Source organism: Melanaphis sacchari, unplaced genomic scaffold (genome assembly GCF_002803265.2).
Source record: "Melanaphis sacchari strain LSU unplaced genomic scaffold, SCAv2.0 Contig43_pilon_pilon, whole genome shotgun sequence".
NCBI lineage: Eukaryota > Metazoa > Arthropoda > Insecta > Hemiptera > Aphididae > Melanaphis > Melanaphis sacchari.
Genome location: NW_020271284.1, coordinates 2,238,623 through 2,255,388, shown reverse-complemented (window position 1 = coordinate 2,255,388; position 16,766 = coordinate 2,238,623). Strand labels below are relative to the sequence as shown.

At 24.8% G+C, this 16,766-nt stretch overlaps 1 protein-coding gene across 1 annotated transcript; it reads left to right on the top strand.

The window, feature by feature from the left end:
• Positions 1-10,762: 10,762 nt before the first annotated feature.
• LOC112597721 (protein son of sevenless-like) lies at positions 10,763-14,742 on the top strand. Its single transcript, XM_025343892.1, has one exon. The coding sequence runs from the start codon at positions 10,905-10,907 to the stop codon at positions 14,571-14,573; it is 3,669 nt and encodes a 1,222-aa protein (XP_025199677.1). The 5' UTR covers positions 10,763-10,904; the 3' UTR covers positions 14,574-14,742.
• Positions 14,743-16,766: the final 2,024 nt, after the last annotated feature.

The window sequence follows — 16,766 nt, the reverse complement described above, 5'->3', positions numbered from 1 at the left end:
GCTTTGCAGCGGCGTGAAATATAATCGTTTGCGTATAACGTGCACACGAGTGTATTATACGCGTGTGGGACGCGTTTGCAGTACTTGTCCGTTGCGCATAGTGTACGATGACCGTACGCTTCTTTCGGGAACGAAGGCGCATGGCCGGCATTAGTTGCGTTTTTATTGTTTCTGCGTAGTCTAATATTGTCGTCGAGCTCGTCACTGGATACGGCGACGATTCCGTCCACATAATAATAATAATAATAATAATAGTGATAATTATTATTTGCAAATAATATCCGTGTGGACATACATTACCTATACAATTTTATTCATACGACCGCATTTCTATAATTCTGTGGAGATTTTGTATAGGCATTATATTATTATGCATGATAGAGTGCTTGATTTTTTTTTTTTTTTTTAATTCATGGCAAGTACTGATCCAATTTTGAGTGGAGTAATGAATATATTGATTTTAAAATGACGTGTTTTTTATTTTCTTGTCAATTTTCAGTTTTTTTCTTAATAATTAGGAAAAACTAAAAAAAAAATTAAGGAAAAATGGAGATTTTTACGAAAATCGATGTTCTTGTTTTTTTACATCGTAATTATTAACGAATAACCATACATCACCAAAGGTTTATATCTACATTTATAATCTTACCTAACCTGTATGATAAAGTTTTAAAATATTTTAAACCATATGGAAATTTTTTATTTTTTTTAGTTTTTTATTCTATTAATATTTATGAACAAAAAAACTTTTCGTTCGAAATATAGGTATTTAATATTAAAGATACATTGTTTATATTTTTATCCTATTTATAGTGAATATAATTAATATATCGTAATTTAAATGCATTACTCAAAGAAAAAAAAAACAATAAATTGACTTTGAATGAATTCATTATTAAAGGAAAAGTGAGGATGAGAATCACCTTATTCCTGTATATGCATTATACACGATACAGCCATAGGAATTTAGACCTGACAATAATGCGTTGTATACACAATACTAGTGTAAACTGGGTTAAGAGACTTATGTCATTACTCATTGTTAAAACTTTAAAAAATGCATGCAAATATACCAAAAATATTAAATTAGATAACTGTGTACGTACTTAAAAACTAATCAATGAATCAACTATAAGTTATGCATTATCAAAGTTTATATAATGCGTTTAAAATTATATTATTCATTAATTCAAATTATATTATACAATATTTTATATTCTAAATAATAATATTCTCAGTTTTTTTTTATTTATAATAGTTATCAATGATAGACGGCTATCTTATAATCCATGTATTGTTGTTGAATGTTTAATAATTATATATCATACAATAACTCATTAAAGTTTAAAATAAATTGTGACTATAGTAGTATAATGAGTAAATTTATAATAAACTATATGATTTGGTATGAAATTTAATATGAAAAATTCAATGCCCATGAATTTATCCCTTCTTAGTCTTAAACTTAATTAAATGCAAACTATACATATTTTTAACACATTCGTTTGGGTAGTTTTTACCAAATTTTAAACTTAAGTCTAAAATTATATACAGTTATTTTATTTCCTGTTACCAGTGGCAACCTTATACAAACAAATAAATATTCGTTTTACATTAGCCAACAATTGGCAGTATGAACCCATCTTTAAAATGTAATACTTAAAAAATTTGCTTTGAAGTGCACATTTTTGGGTGGAGGATTATCCAAGTACCAAATATTGAAATATGGAAAATTTTTTATCGAAAAATGTATTAACAAATAGTTATAGTAATATAAATATATATATATATATATATGTTATAAAAATAAAAATAATAATATCAGTGCATAAAAAGCACTTAATTTTTTATTTCAAATATTTCAGAAGGAGGAAGTTTGCCTCCTCAGCTTCCAGCTACCACACTAGACAATTTATATTATTAGTTTATTACAATATATATGCATTTAGTGTTGATATTTCTGGTGTCTACTATTTGCTGTTGATTCTACTGTTCGAGAGGTAATTTTGTGTACTTTCGGAGTAAGCTTGTATAGGGTGGCTACTGAACAGATCACTATGTTGTTATTTGTATTAGCTATATAATGTAATGTCTTAACAAGTAATGTGTGTAGGATTACACACATTATAGTATCTACTTTACTGCTCTGACCCTACGTAGATCAATACAAAATCCACCCCGTTTATAAATACGATTTAAACAGTTTATTGTGTTGAGATTTACTGTGTCAATTGTATATTGAAAAGCCTAAACTCAATGATATGTCCATGTGTACTTCTAATCTGCAATTGTTTTTTTTTAATTTTTGGTCATTTCAAATAATTATTGGGGTGGTCAGCATTTTACAATTTTTAAATTGTTTTCCAGAACTATTGCAGTATTATATTATAAACTTATTAAAGACAAACAGGCTACAACATTTGATAAAACCTTTTTCTTTGTGTAATATATTTTTGACTTTTGTACTATAATTTATGAGATTCTTGCGTGACCTGGTTTACTTAATGTTTTCCTCCATGGCGCTCATATGTCATGTACTCATGTACAATAGTATGAAGTGTAACAATTGAAACATAAAATGCGTATGTAATACGTATACATTTGGTTTATATTTTATATAATACCATATATAAAGGTTCTTTAACGATTAAATATAAATCATAATAGCTTTGAGCATGAAATGATTATATTTTGTATTTTTGTTGTCTAAGATTCAGTACTAACTACTGATGAATAAAGATGATTTTGATTTTCTGATATTTTGAACATACCTAATAATTATTATACATAAACAATATTATTAATATATATATTAAATATATGTTAATATAATTATTGTGTGCAATATTCATTATATAAATGTAGCAAAAATACAACATTATAACAAATGGCAGGTACTTAATTCATCAAAATTGATTTATACGATTAAACCTGATCATTAGTTAGTATACTTTTTAATAATGTCTACAATTTAAGATGATTCCCGTCGAATTTAATTTATTTTATAAATTTTTGACAAACTTATCAAAATAATAAAATTTATCTTTTCCAAACGATACTATAATAATTATATATTTTAAACTTAAAACTGCGACTACCACAAATACATAAGTTATTTTAGACAAGTGTGTTATGTTATAATAACTGCACAACCTATTATAAAAACCAATTAATGTTTTTCGGTTATTATTTACTAGTTATTATACTTTATTTATATTTTAATACTTAATACAAAGTTTGGGAAAAAATTGCAATATTATTGTAGCGTTAGGCTCAATCGACGCTCTCCCCATACGTTGTATTTTATTTTTTTTTGTTCAATCATGATTCATATAACGGAGTATGTTGATCCCGTTTAAATTCAAATGGGGTGACTATTAAAACCCGCACAACGTGTAGCGTCCAATGCATTGCCCCTGTTACAAAAACAACATTATCTATTTGTATATAATAATATTTATTAGATATTACCCATTTCCATTATATTCATTATTCATGTCATTGAACTTTTTTGTTTATTTTGTTCCAAACTGACAACTACGGCACAGCAATTGAACTTCAAAACAAGTAGAAAGTATATACACCTATATTATTTAAAGGGTATACAAAATAATAATATTATTATTATTATTATTATATCAATAAATAAACAAATGTCACACAAGGAATGTATACTTATACTATAAAATATTAATATATAGATTCGATGCGCCATATTAACATAAGTTTATGACATTTATTATCTATAAGTATAAACGAAACGTTGAAATATTTAAATAATAATCATCGACCTGAATTATATGTAACTTTATAAGCAGATACTAATTTCGTATATTAATATATGTTTAACATTTAATAAAATATGTAATAAATATAACCTATATATAAGTAATACAATACATAGGTTATTATTATATATAAGAGTATCTAATTTCAATATTTTATTTTAATTATACTAGAGAACTAAATTTCTTCAAATTAACAAGTTTTTTGGAAAAATATTATTTAAATTAAAAATATTATTAATTTAAAAAATATGACTTTGTCTATTTTAAATTCTGAACGGACAATGTATGTATTCGTCTCAACATTTTTTTCTCCATCTAATGCCATCTAAATAGTAATAAAAATGTATGAATCTTAAGCTTTCAACATAGTTTCTGGAATAAAATTGTGTCTAGTTGATATTTTAGTGGTTCAACACTAAATAATTCCCGATACGTTTCAATATTTATAGAAAATTAATTTTTAAAAATATCTATATATTGCAGGTATTTTTTTGTAATTTAAAAACGTATAATCGTCGTAGTAATTCAAAATTTTTATCAATAACTTTTATAAGTATTTTCTTTACATAATATTTAAATAATTTGAGCTATTTATAGACATTTAAACTATTATATTTATTCTGTGAATATTGATAAAAATTATACCCACAATACATATAATATATAAGTATATCATAATTTTTACATTATTTTTTTTACATCTATTATTATAATTGCGTGATGCATTGATATATAATCATAATAAGTAAGTACTAGCATAAAAATTATAATAATTATATTATCGTAAAAATATGAATAGTATTTATATTAATTATAAATTAAAATTCATGAGTTTATGCAGTAAAATACAGCTAGACAAAGGGCTTTGAATAATATATAAGATATAACCATTATGTTATATCCGAATTGTTTATAAATTAATATAATATCATGTGCGTACACAGCCGTGCTTCTATAATTACTAAATTTAAATATTAATAATGTGAACAAATGTCTATAATTTAATTTTCATTAAATAGTATGATTTATTTAACATAAATTAGTAGGTATTATGTGGATACCTTCTAAAATCTATTGGTAATGTATAAATTAAATATTCCTAAATATTTGTTATAATATAATATTGTCTATGGTTAGAAATTAGAACTTAATGAATTTAGATGAAATAATTCAAGTTAAATTTACCATAAAAAGGCCCAATAATAAATTACATAAATTACAGCCTAGTTATTATTTAAATATAATATGTAAATTACGTTTCGTGTGCAATTTAAAGGTTATGAATGTTTTTAAATAAAATTCTCCTAAAATATGGTCAATATATATTATTTTCGATTTAAAAATTGCGTTAAACCATTAATGGAAATGGCCATATGACTTAAAATAGCTTATTAAATTATTTTTATTCAAATATAATTTATTTCAAGAAAATTAAAGAATAAACATATACTATTAAAATTACATTTTTTAAAGTAGCTAAGGCTCAAAGAAAAAAAGTTAGGCAAGTGATTATACAATATGTGTTATGTGGGTCACTATTATAGGTTTTTTAAAATTTAAATTACGTAAATGATAAATCATTGTACACGAAAAATGATTTTAAGAGGAGGCAGACTGTCTCAACTTATATCTTTAAGTATACCTCTTGATATATTTCTTTTATATAGTTATTAAAATCATTTATTTTAATTTTGGTATTAAGGTAAGTTGATATAGTTTTTTTCGAAAATATTTCATTTATTATAATATTAGTATTTAATTATTATAATAATATATATTTATACTATATTTTATCAACTAATATAACTCAAAATGTAATTATATCTTTTTGAAAGTACCGTAAGAAAGTAAAATTAATAAATTAATAATATGAATAGAATAAATAATCTCTTAAAATAAATCAAAAATATCATTGCGTATAGTAAAATTCATAAAAATTTAATGCACGTAAATGTTTCAAGTTGCCAAATACAGAAAGAAAATCTTAAATCTTATAACCTTGTACCTACCTAATTTTAAAATATTAGATATATATGAACAAAAAATGTTATAAATGTCTTAGCCACTACTTTGTTAATTTTGGTAATTTTTAACTTAAAATGCTCATAAAAATATATCGTAGTTATAGATTTTTGATATTTTTAGTGAAAAATTATTAATCTACAAAAAACTTTATATTAAATTTTCAAATATTTCTTCTCAGCAGTAAATAATTTTTAATCAACATTTATAGAAAAAAAGATTAAAAAAATTGAAATATTCTCATGCCTAAAAATAATTCAAAAATATTCAAAATATTTTGAAATTTTTTATCTTAACTATAAAATGGTAATATAAATATTTGGTGAACATTTCGAATAACTTTGGTTATTCCTTTTTAACTTATACCAAAAAAACAAAATCAATTTTGTCAAAAATTTGATTTACGTAAAAATATTTGTTTTTTTCGATTATAATAAAAAAATAATGTGAATTTTTAATTTTGACCAAAGTACTAACTAAATCAAATACTCTAAAACCACCCTTGTTTTTAAAAATTTAAGTATTTTAACAATTTCAAAAAGTAATGACAAAAAAAAAACATTCATCATTGTAAAATTAATCAATACATTCATTACTCCGCTCAGAATCTAAATGTGTATATAATATATATATATATATATATATGTGTGTTTACAAGATTTTCACAACAAGAAATAAAAATTATAAACCAATAAAAAAGTATTAATTTTGAATGGTTATACCTATGACACAAATTGTTGCCAGCTTAATTACACATAAAATGATTTTTTAATCATTATATTCTTATTTTTATATTTTATTTTATATATGTATTTATTAACCAAAACTATAACAAAACCAATATTTTCAACTTTGCTTACACAATTTTTACATACCTATAAAAATAATATTAACAATATTAACAATCTTTAAAATTTAAAGAAAATATTACCTAGATATAATAATTGCAGATTTGCTTTTATTAATTACACACCCATATAACTGCACACTTGCACCTTATATCTAAAGACTGTCCGACCTGCGAACTCTGTGACAAAGAACTAACGATCAAACACATACACTAGAATACCCCTATTTCAACAGCTCCAGACAAATTATCGAAAACCCATCAATAATGCAACAAACACTTGGCGAAAAGAACTTCAAAAATATAAATAATTTTTTTTACAAACATAGGTTTAACAAAATGAATGTAAAAAAAAAAATACTTGTACCTACACAATATATTTCACATACTTCATCTAATGTTAAACAAAATATTTTCCCTTAGCTTTAAGATCAATATTTTATAATTGTAATTATTTCAGGCTAATGACCTTAGAAGTTGGAGCATTTTATCCTAATAAAAAAAAAAAAAAAAAAAAAAAAAAAATAAAAAAAAAAAACAAAAAAATTTTTTTTAATATAAAAAATATAAAGAAAAAAATATTCAAAAAAAAAAAAAAAAAAAAAAAAAAAAAAAAATTAAAACTGAGCACGCAACTACTTTTTTTAGTATATAGAATATCTAGATAACAATATTCATTATAAATAAATAATAAAAACATAATACGTAACTGAAAATTTAAATTTCCAAATTTTGTTATAGATTAACATTATACAATGTTACTGCATGTATCACATATTTTCATTCATGAACTTAATACTGAATACTCTATTCATAAAATGTAAAGTAAAACAGTGAAATTTTTTGTAACCCATCAGTAGTATGAAACAACGGAAAACGCTTGTATTCGTCTTGTCTATTTCATGTTTCTTTTTTTAAATTTTTATTAAGTTTTAATTGGAAAAAGAATGTATCAATAAATGTTTCAACTTTTTTCTCGGGATGAATTCCGTTCATTTTGTGTTTTTTTATGAAAAACCTAATTTTTAATTTTTAACAATTCAAATATTCAATATGTTCTTAATAGACTAAATTTTACAACTATTGTGATCAATCGTATTGTTTAAGAAATAAATTTAATTTCTGCCTTTTTCTACTCTATCACCAAAATTTTGTTCACTAAAATGTTCGATGGACTTAACATAATGACTGTCTACTATTTATTAGTATATACTAATATAATATATATATATTATATCTGTATATACTATATACTTGAACATTTGTTCTTAGATTGATTTTTCAAGAATCGTTGTCTGAAGCCAAACAAATTAAAATATACAGTGTTTAATAAAAATGTTTTTTATTGCTATGTATAATCTCAAAAAATATTAATTACATCGTTGTTTCAAGAGACATTCCCATTTTATGTGATATAAATTTCACATTTAAGTAGGAATTTTTATAATCGATCCGTAAACATTCTGAATCATGAATCTAAAAACTCCTGCAAAAGTTCCAGGTTAGGTTGTAAATATAAAATATTATGCAAATATTCTAATTTATTGTATTCATGTATTGATTATATTTTCATTTGAAAAATGGCAATATTGTAAATTTAAAATATTATTATAAAAATTATATTTTTATTCAGTTACTTATTTGAACGATATAAAATAAATTCAATACATTAAAATTATACTTCTAACCAAAAAAAATATTTTAACTACGAACTGTAGTATAACATACTAATTTATTTAGATATAAAAAAGTTAAATTAGTAATTTGATTATTTCTATTTTATTTTTATCTATGCATAAACAATAGCACAATTTAAAAATGAACAATGTACTTAATCTTTTACAAAACTTGTATATTTATTTATTTTAAAAGTGTGTTTGGTGTTCACATATTTTGTAACTTACGTTTCTATTTTTACTTTACTCTTTATTCACTAAGATGCATAAGTAAAGAATTTTTGTTGAGATATAATATATCCCCCCGATTTACGAGACTAAGTTATACGAATGAACGATATGAGTTTAAAAATAATATTATACCTAAGTCAAGCGTTCGAGAATTTCGTCATCGTATTAGTGAACTTAAAATTTTGAATAAAGTAAAAGTTAAATAATTATTAGTAAAATACAATTTTGTATATCAAATTTTTAATTGTATTTTATATCCTTTGCTCGTTGATTTTTCTCTTCAAATAGTGGGTGAAAGTTTATTAAAAGTTTATTAAAGAAAGGTCCTCATAAATCTATTGTGTATATACATAAGTACATAGGTAACCTTTAATATGTATTATTATAAGCTATACCTATCACTATAATATAATCTATGAGATATAACTAAAAATGGATGATACCTAAACTGACTAAACTTATATTATACCCTTCAATAAAACATTAGTTTTTAGCCATCGGGGGACGAGCACCATTACCTTTTTCCCTTTGATACCTTCATAAAAAAATCTATATATGTTTTTACAAATTGTAATTCACGCGTGGCAGATTGGATAAAACGCTGATGATTTTTGATTTAAGAGTAACTAAGTTCGATAGTAATTCGTAAATGTGTACAATTTTATAACCTAAATGGGCAATTCACCTGCTGATAGATCATTTAACAAAAGTCTCGAGAATGCTTACATAAGATATACACGGTAAAATCCATACAACAAATTATATAAAGCTCTAATACAAAGCGAGTATAATACAATATGTAACACGATATTAATGATACAATACATTTGTACAATTACTGAATTACATATTAATTTGGCAGGATTGGAAACAGCCAGGTACGGATTTAAGGCTCTGAGAACTATGCGACTGCATAGAGTGGTCAACTGAAAATCGTGTAGAATATTTATTTTGTTTTTTTATCATAAAATCGCATAATTTTTACGATTTATTTTAATAGGTATTTCAAAATCTAGAACGGTGTATTTTATATTTGTTTATTTTTAGCAAAATAATACTTATTTTTCTTTGGAAGTCGTTGATGACTACGACGGTTATGATTTATTATAGCTTATCTAGTTGTTTATAAAATATAGATCCTAAGATACAAAACTAAAGTAGGTACTATACATTATATAAGCATTTGCTTTATTGGGATGGAATTGGTACGAGTTCGTTTGTTTTATAATTGAATTGTCCATTCATCGATAAGTAAGCACGTATCTAAATCGTACTCAGTGGGTAGGTACACGTAAATTATTATTTACTTAATATTTACATTTACATTTACAAGTAACGACAGAGGGTAAGTATACGTTTTTAGTGAGTATTTATTAACATTATAGATTATAGAACATATTATAGAGTATAGACTAAAATATAATTTAATAGGTATTTATTTATTTTTATTACATAGGTAATACATTAATTATGGACAAATAAAAGTTAAGTAAGTCTCAATATAAAAAAAATAATTTAAAAGAAAAGACTGATAAATTCATTATAGTGGCAAATTTAATCTGGCCTAGGACGAAAAATTGTTAAATCCACCCCTGGAAATATAATTGGTTATATTCATATCTAAAATTTGAAAATATAATACAAGATTTCACAGAAATTTTGTATACAAGAATTATAAAAAAAATCGAAGCTAAAATATTCTATAAATATTTTTATAAGCATTTAGATCTATTGTTTTTTTGTTATAATTCAAAAATGATAAAAGAAATCTCTAAGAACTTTAATTTTTCACCTAGTGTTTTGCTTATGTTTATATTTTTAGACATAGTTTATTAATATTGGTTTTTTTGTGCTATTTACAAAGATTTTAAATATTAAACTTCTATGAAATGTTGTAATATTACATGGTCATTATTCAACCTTTCCAGATTCCAACTAAGTTTCAGCTAGCAATTAGTAAGTATAACTATTATAATAGGGATCTATTTAGTATTATAGTCTATTTAGGTATTTTGTATTTTTTTGAAATTATTTATGGAGGAGAAAACACCATGAATTACTGTTTACTCCATGATAATCATGTATTATGAAATCTGTAGATAATAATGTAAGCAACAATAATATTATAACGTTTATAACAATAGATATAAATATTTTATTTATATTTATGTAATCTGAATCAAATTATCTGATAATAATGTATTAAAATCAACAGTGTATACTGATAAACAAGTAATTTATTTTAAAATTAAATTTGTTTTCTATTATTGCACAAGTTAACTTAATTATCCGCGTTTGGCGGTCGGGGTAAGTATAAAGCGTTTTTTTTCTGGCCAGCAGATGGTCTCCAACGCATTCACCAAAGCGGAAATCGAAAAATGTTTGTGTATACAAGGTAATCCAACAAAATGGAAGGGGCTATTGATGGGGTCGTTAACGAAGGTTGCCGAACGAGTGCACCCTTCGTTAACAGTCAGCGACGAAGCATTAGAATGTGTCGAAATGCTTGTTATACAAATTCTGGAGATACTCACGTTAAGGTCATCACCACCACACACAGTATACGACATCGAAGACCAAGTTAAAAGATGGTTTCCTAAGCCAATAGACAAGTGGGCTATTAAAGATGCAAATGAGGCAATAGAAAAGAACAAAAAAAAACACCCTTTATTTTTACCAGCCGATAAAATTCATAATTTAGTGCAAAAAGAAATACTTCAATACAAATTAGACTATCCAGTGGCTCTTTACATAACAGCTGTTTTAGAATACATGGCAGCAGATATTTTAAAATTAGCTGGTAACTATGTAAATAATATACATCGTGTAGAAATCAGTTACCAAGACCTTTGTGTTGCGATATGTGGCGACAAAGTATTAATGGACTTGTTTGGCCCGCATGATAACAATGGTGACTTAAACTTGTCTGATTTAGGTATTGATAAAATTCAGAGAACTACTACTTATGAAGAAGTCATAAGAGACCTAATGCATGATGAACGACAACTTATTAGAGATCTGCATTTAATTTTAAAAATTTTCAAAGAAGAAATTGATCGTATCATACCCACAGGTAGCAGTCAAGAATTAGATAGTATGTTCAATAACATTACAGACATATGTAAGACTACTGGATTATTTTTAAGTTCTATTGAAGACATATTAGAAATTGCAGAGGATAAATCAGCTACAGTTGGTTGTTGTATTGAAGAGTTAGCTGAAGCCGCTGAGTTTGATGTGTTTGCACGCTATGCTAATGATATTGTTAAAAAACAATGTAGGAATATATTTTGGAATTTAATTGGTAAACCAGAAGTTTCAAATTTACTTCAATCGGCTGGTTATGGTTTTAAAGAAGCTGTAAAATATTATTTTCCAAAATTGTTACTTTTACCTCTATGGCATTGTATTCTTTATTTTGAGTACATTAAAATTTTACATCAACTTTCTCCATCCCAGCTTGATAAAGAGTGTTTAGAACAAGTAGAAGGCATTTTAAGACCTTTGCAATTACAAATAACTTCAGCTGCAAATCAAGTTAACTTACCAGATAATGTCAAAGAATTTGGACTTAAAATTAATGCTACACCTAGACGATTATTAGCCATTGAAAAATTAAATGAAATGCAAAAAGCTATCGATGGCTTGGATGGTAAAGATATGGGTCAATGTTGTACTGAGTTCATAAGAGAAGGAGTACTTGTAAAAGTTTCAAGTGGAGGTAAGCGTTGCTCAGAACGCAAAGCAATTTTATTTGATGGCGTTCTTCTGTTATGTAAATCAAATAGCAGAAGGACTTCTGTATCAGTAAGCTCTCAACTTGTTGGTGGTTTGTCTGAATTTAAATTAAAAGAAAAATTGTTTATTAGAAAAGTGGAAATTGTTGATAGAGAAGATACAGAAGAAACAAAACACTTTTTTGAAATAGCTCCTCGTTTACAGCCACCTATAATATTAGTTGCTAATTCATTTCAAGATAAAGCTAATTGGATGGCCGATTTAATTATGTTGAACACAAAAAGTATGTTAGATAGAACTTTAAACAGTATACTACTCGATGAAGATAAAAAATTTCCTTTACGTTTACCTTCTATTGAAGAATACAGATTTGTTGAACCCGATTCTCGGTCTAACATCATTTTTGAGGAAAAAGAAAATAATGGTGTTCCACTTATTAAAGGTGCCACTTTGCTGAAACTTATAGAACGTTTGACTTATCATATTTATGCTGATCCAAAATTTGTAAAAACTTTTTTAACAACATATCGCAGTTTTTGTTCACCTCATGAATTAATGGATCTCTTAATTGAAAGGTACAACATTCCAGAGCCTTTTGGTATAACTATGGATTCAGTAAGTCTTCGAGATGAAAATAAACGATTTAAAAAAGAATATTTAGTACCTGTTCAATTTAGAGTATTAAATGTGATTAGACATTGGGTTGACTATCATTATTATGACTATCAATGTGATCCATATCTATTAGATAAATTGCATGCATTTTTAGATTCAATTAATGGAAAATCTATGAAAAAATGGGCAGATTCAGTTATTAAAATAATTCAAAGAAAAACTTCTGAAGCACAAAAAGAAATAACATTTGCATTTGATTCACCACCACCAGCAATTGAAGTTCATATGGATTTTAATGGAAATGATGAGTTTAACATTCTACTTGTACATCCTATTGAGTTTGCAAGGCAATTAACTCTTATTGAATCTGAAAATTATAGGGCAGTCAAACCTTCAGAGTTGGTTGGATCTGTGTGGACTAAAAAGGATAAAGAAATAAATTCTCCACATTTACTTCGTTTAATTAAACGTACTACAAATTTTAGCCGTTGGATTGAAAAAGCCGTTGTCGAATGTGAAAATTTTGAAGAAAGAGTAGCAATTGTGTCAAGATTTATTGAAGTAATGATGGCATTAGATGAATTAAATAATTTCAATGGTGTCTTAGGTGTTCTCTCAGCTATGAGTTCAGCTGCAGTATTTCGCCTAAAATGTACAATGCAATCTGTCAATGCTAGACTTGAAAGAGCTCTAGAAGAAGCTCGAGATTTAAGTAATAATCATTTTAGAAAATATCAAGATAAATTAAGAAGTATAAATCCACCATGTGTCCCATTCATTGGTATGTATTTAACAAATATATTACATATTGAAGAAGGTAATCCAGATTGTTTAACAAATAGCCCAAATTTAATTAATTTTAATAAACGTAGAAAAGTAGCAGAAATTATTGGAGAAATTCAGCAATATCAAAATCAACCTTACTGTTTAAATGTGGAGCCTAAAATAAAAAAGTTTTTAGAGAACTTAAATCCATTCAATGATATGAAAGACACTGATATTAGCAACTATTTGTATGAAAAATCTTTAGAAATTGAACCAAGAAATTGCAAACAACTTCCAAAGTATCCACGGAAATGGCCAGACTTAAATCTGAAGTCACCTGGCTTAAAGACTAAAATAAGAGTGCCGTCAGTATCCTCTAAAGACATGGATGTCCAAGGTAGAAGAAATTTTAGTTCATCCAGTTCTCTAGTTATTCAAATGGATAAAAGAGATGCAGATGACTCTGTCTTTTCACCTATAACATTTACTTTGGGTAAAAATAATGATGTTCCTCCAGTTCCACCTCGACTTAGTAAAATGAATGGATCATTCAGACCCCCTATACCACCAAGAAGAATGGCTCCCCCTTTACCACCAAGAAGAATACAAGTCGAAGAAGTTTCAACTTTAAAAAAACAAGCTGTAGATTTACCTAAACCAGAAATTAATCAAGATTTCAATTGGAACAAAAAACTTGTACCAGTTAGTCCTAATAAAAAGCCTATGGATCTGAAAACAAAAGTGGATCTTTTTCCTAAACGTAACAACACTTTTGAACGTCCGAGTGGGCCCCCATTCTTTAGACAAGAAATTATACAAAATTCTAGGTTTCCATTAAAATTGTTTGTTCTTAAAAGAACAACTCCTTCTATGTTCCAATTCAATGTCTAAACACCAAAGCCTATTTTTTAAGCAATATAAATCAATATATCAGAACCTATTATAAAATAATTTCCATATTCTAATTAAATTTTATAAATATATCCAAATAATTTATATTTTATTTCACTTAAGTAATAATTATGGTATTTCCTATAAACTTGAAATATGCTTTATCAAATGTTGGATGTAAAAATATAGGTGTTTGAATTTTATTTCTATTGCCTATATAAATTTTTCTCTTTGATATTATCAATTTTTTTTTTTATTTATACTGAAATGAATACTTCTACCACTTTTTATCATTTAGTACATTTGATATAAGCTTTATTGCCATGTCAATATCATTTTTACATTTGTAACATCATAACACCAATATTTGGTCCAATATTAAATAATGTTAGATTAAAATTATTATTCAAAACAAATTGCATATTGTCTGTGATAACAACCTGTGTATACTTTAATCTTTGATAATTTTATTCTTACAAATTACTCAGACTTACTAATTGTGTAATACCTATTGATTATTATTGAACTATTTTAAAAGTATATAACTAAGTATAAACATTTCAAAATATTAAATTGTTTATTGTGTTAGCAATTATACCATTATATTATTGTATTAAGTTTAGATTAGTATCTCTACATGATATTAGTCTTATATAATATGACATATGTATTGACTTAAATTGTTCATTTCAAATTGTATTTGTTATTGAATATGATATGGTATTTTATTTTACTATAAACGAATATTGAATATATCTATAATATAAATGTTAATCAAAATCTACAGAATAGTGAACTTGTGTTTATACTATTTTATAATATTCATATAGTTTGTGACGTATATAACTTAATATGGTGCTTTAAAAAAAAATAGGAATTAGTTAAAGTTTTTAAGAGTTTAATTAACTAGTTTTAAGATGTAATCCAACCATTGATCATAAAATATACTTTCTATATCAATTTTATATTATTTAGATTTAAATATGAATTATTCAAAATATAATATCATTATTTTTAAGAATTAGTTATTTTAAAATAGAATATAAAATCCTTGAATCTTTAATGTATTAGTACTTTGATTTTATAATAATGTAGTTACTAAATAAACACCATGATATGTTCAACATTGTTAGATGGAATATAGAGCTATTATATTTTTATTAAATAAATAAATTATACTAAATTGTTATATATTGAATTGAATGTGTATGTCATTGTTTTTTTTTTTCATTTCATAATATATTTTAGTAACACAGTTTATTAGTTTATAGTCCCTTTAAACTGTAAACATTATAGACTACAATGATAAAATAAATAGACACCTACTTAATTAATCAAGTAATAGCTTTTAAATAGTTGTATGAGATTGTTCAATGAAAAAAAAGTTTATTATACTATCAAAAGTAATTTTTAGTTTTAAATACTGCTAACCTTTCCCAGAGGTCTATTCTATACTGAAGTATGATACACATTGCTTTAATTAATATTTCATTCAAGTTAAATGGGATGCTTCATATAACAACTTAATAACAAAACTAATATTTTAATTTTTAATAATTATTATTTGGTATTTATTAGTTATCTATCACAAATACATTGTTATGCGCCTTCGTTGGTTACGTATTACTTATTTTCAAATGTACACAGTTTTTAACTATACTATTATAAATGCACTCAAAATAAATTAATCTAATTAAACACAAACATTGACACTTGTTATCAGACTTTAAACTTAACTATATTTTTGTTATAAATCTATGTTGATAGAGATTTTATGAATTATTAAGTTAGTAAATTTAACATTTAAACAAGACAAATATTTTAACATTTAACTCAATGACTGCAATTTTTAGTCAATAATTTTGGTATATCAGTGAAAGAATTCCAAATAGTTACAAGGAGATTAACAATGTTAAAAGTACCTATTAATTGTTTCAACAGGTAATTTATAATACAATAATTTTATTTTTCTATAGTTGAGGTTTAAAATTCCTCAAAAATACATTTGGTAGAATAATATTTAAATAAAATTAAGTTTATTGTAAAATTGTATGTTTGAAAACATAGTTGGTTTGTTTTATATTGTTATTAGTTTATAAATTATTAGATAACAAAATATATTTTTATTTTCACATTTCTTAAACAAAATTGTTATATAGTACATGTTTGCTACTGTTTTATTAGTTCATCAAT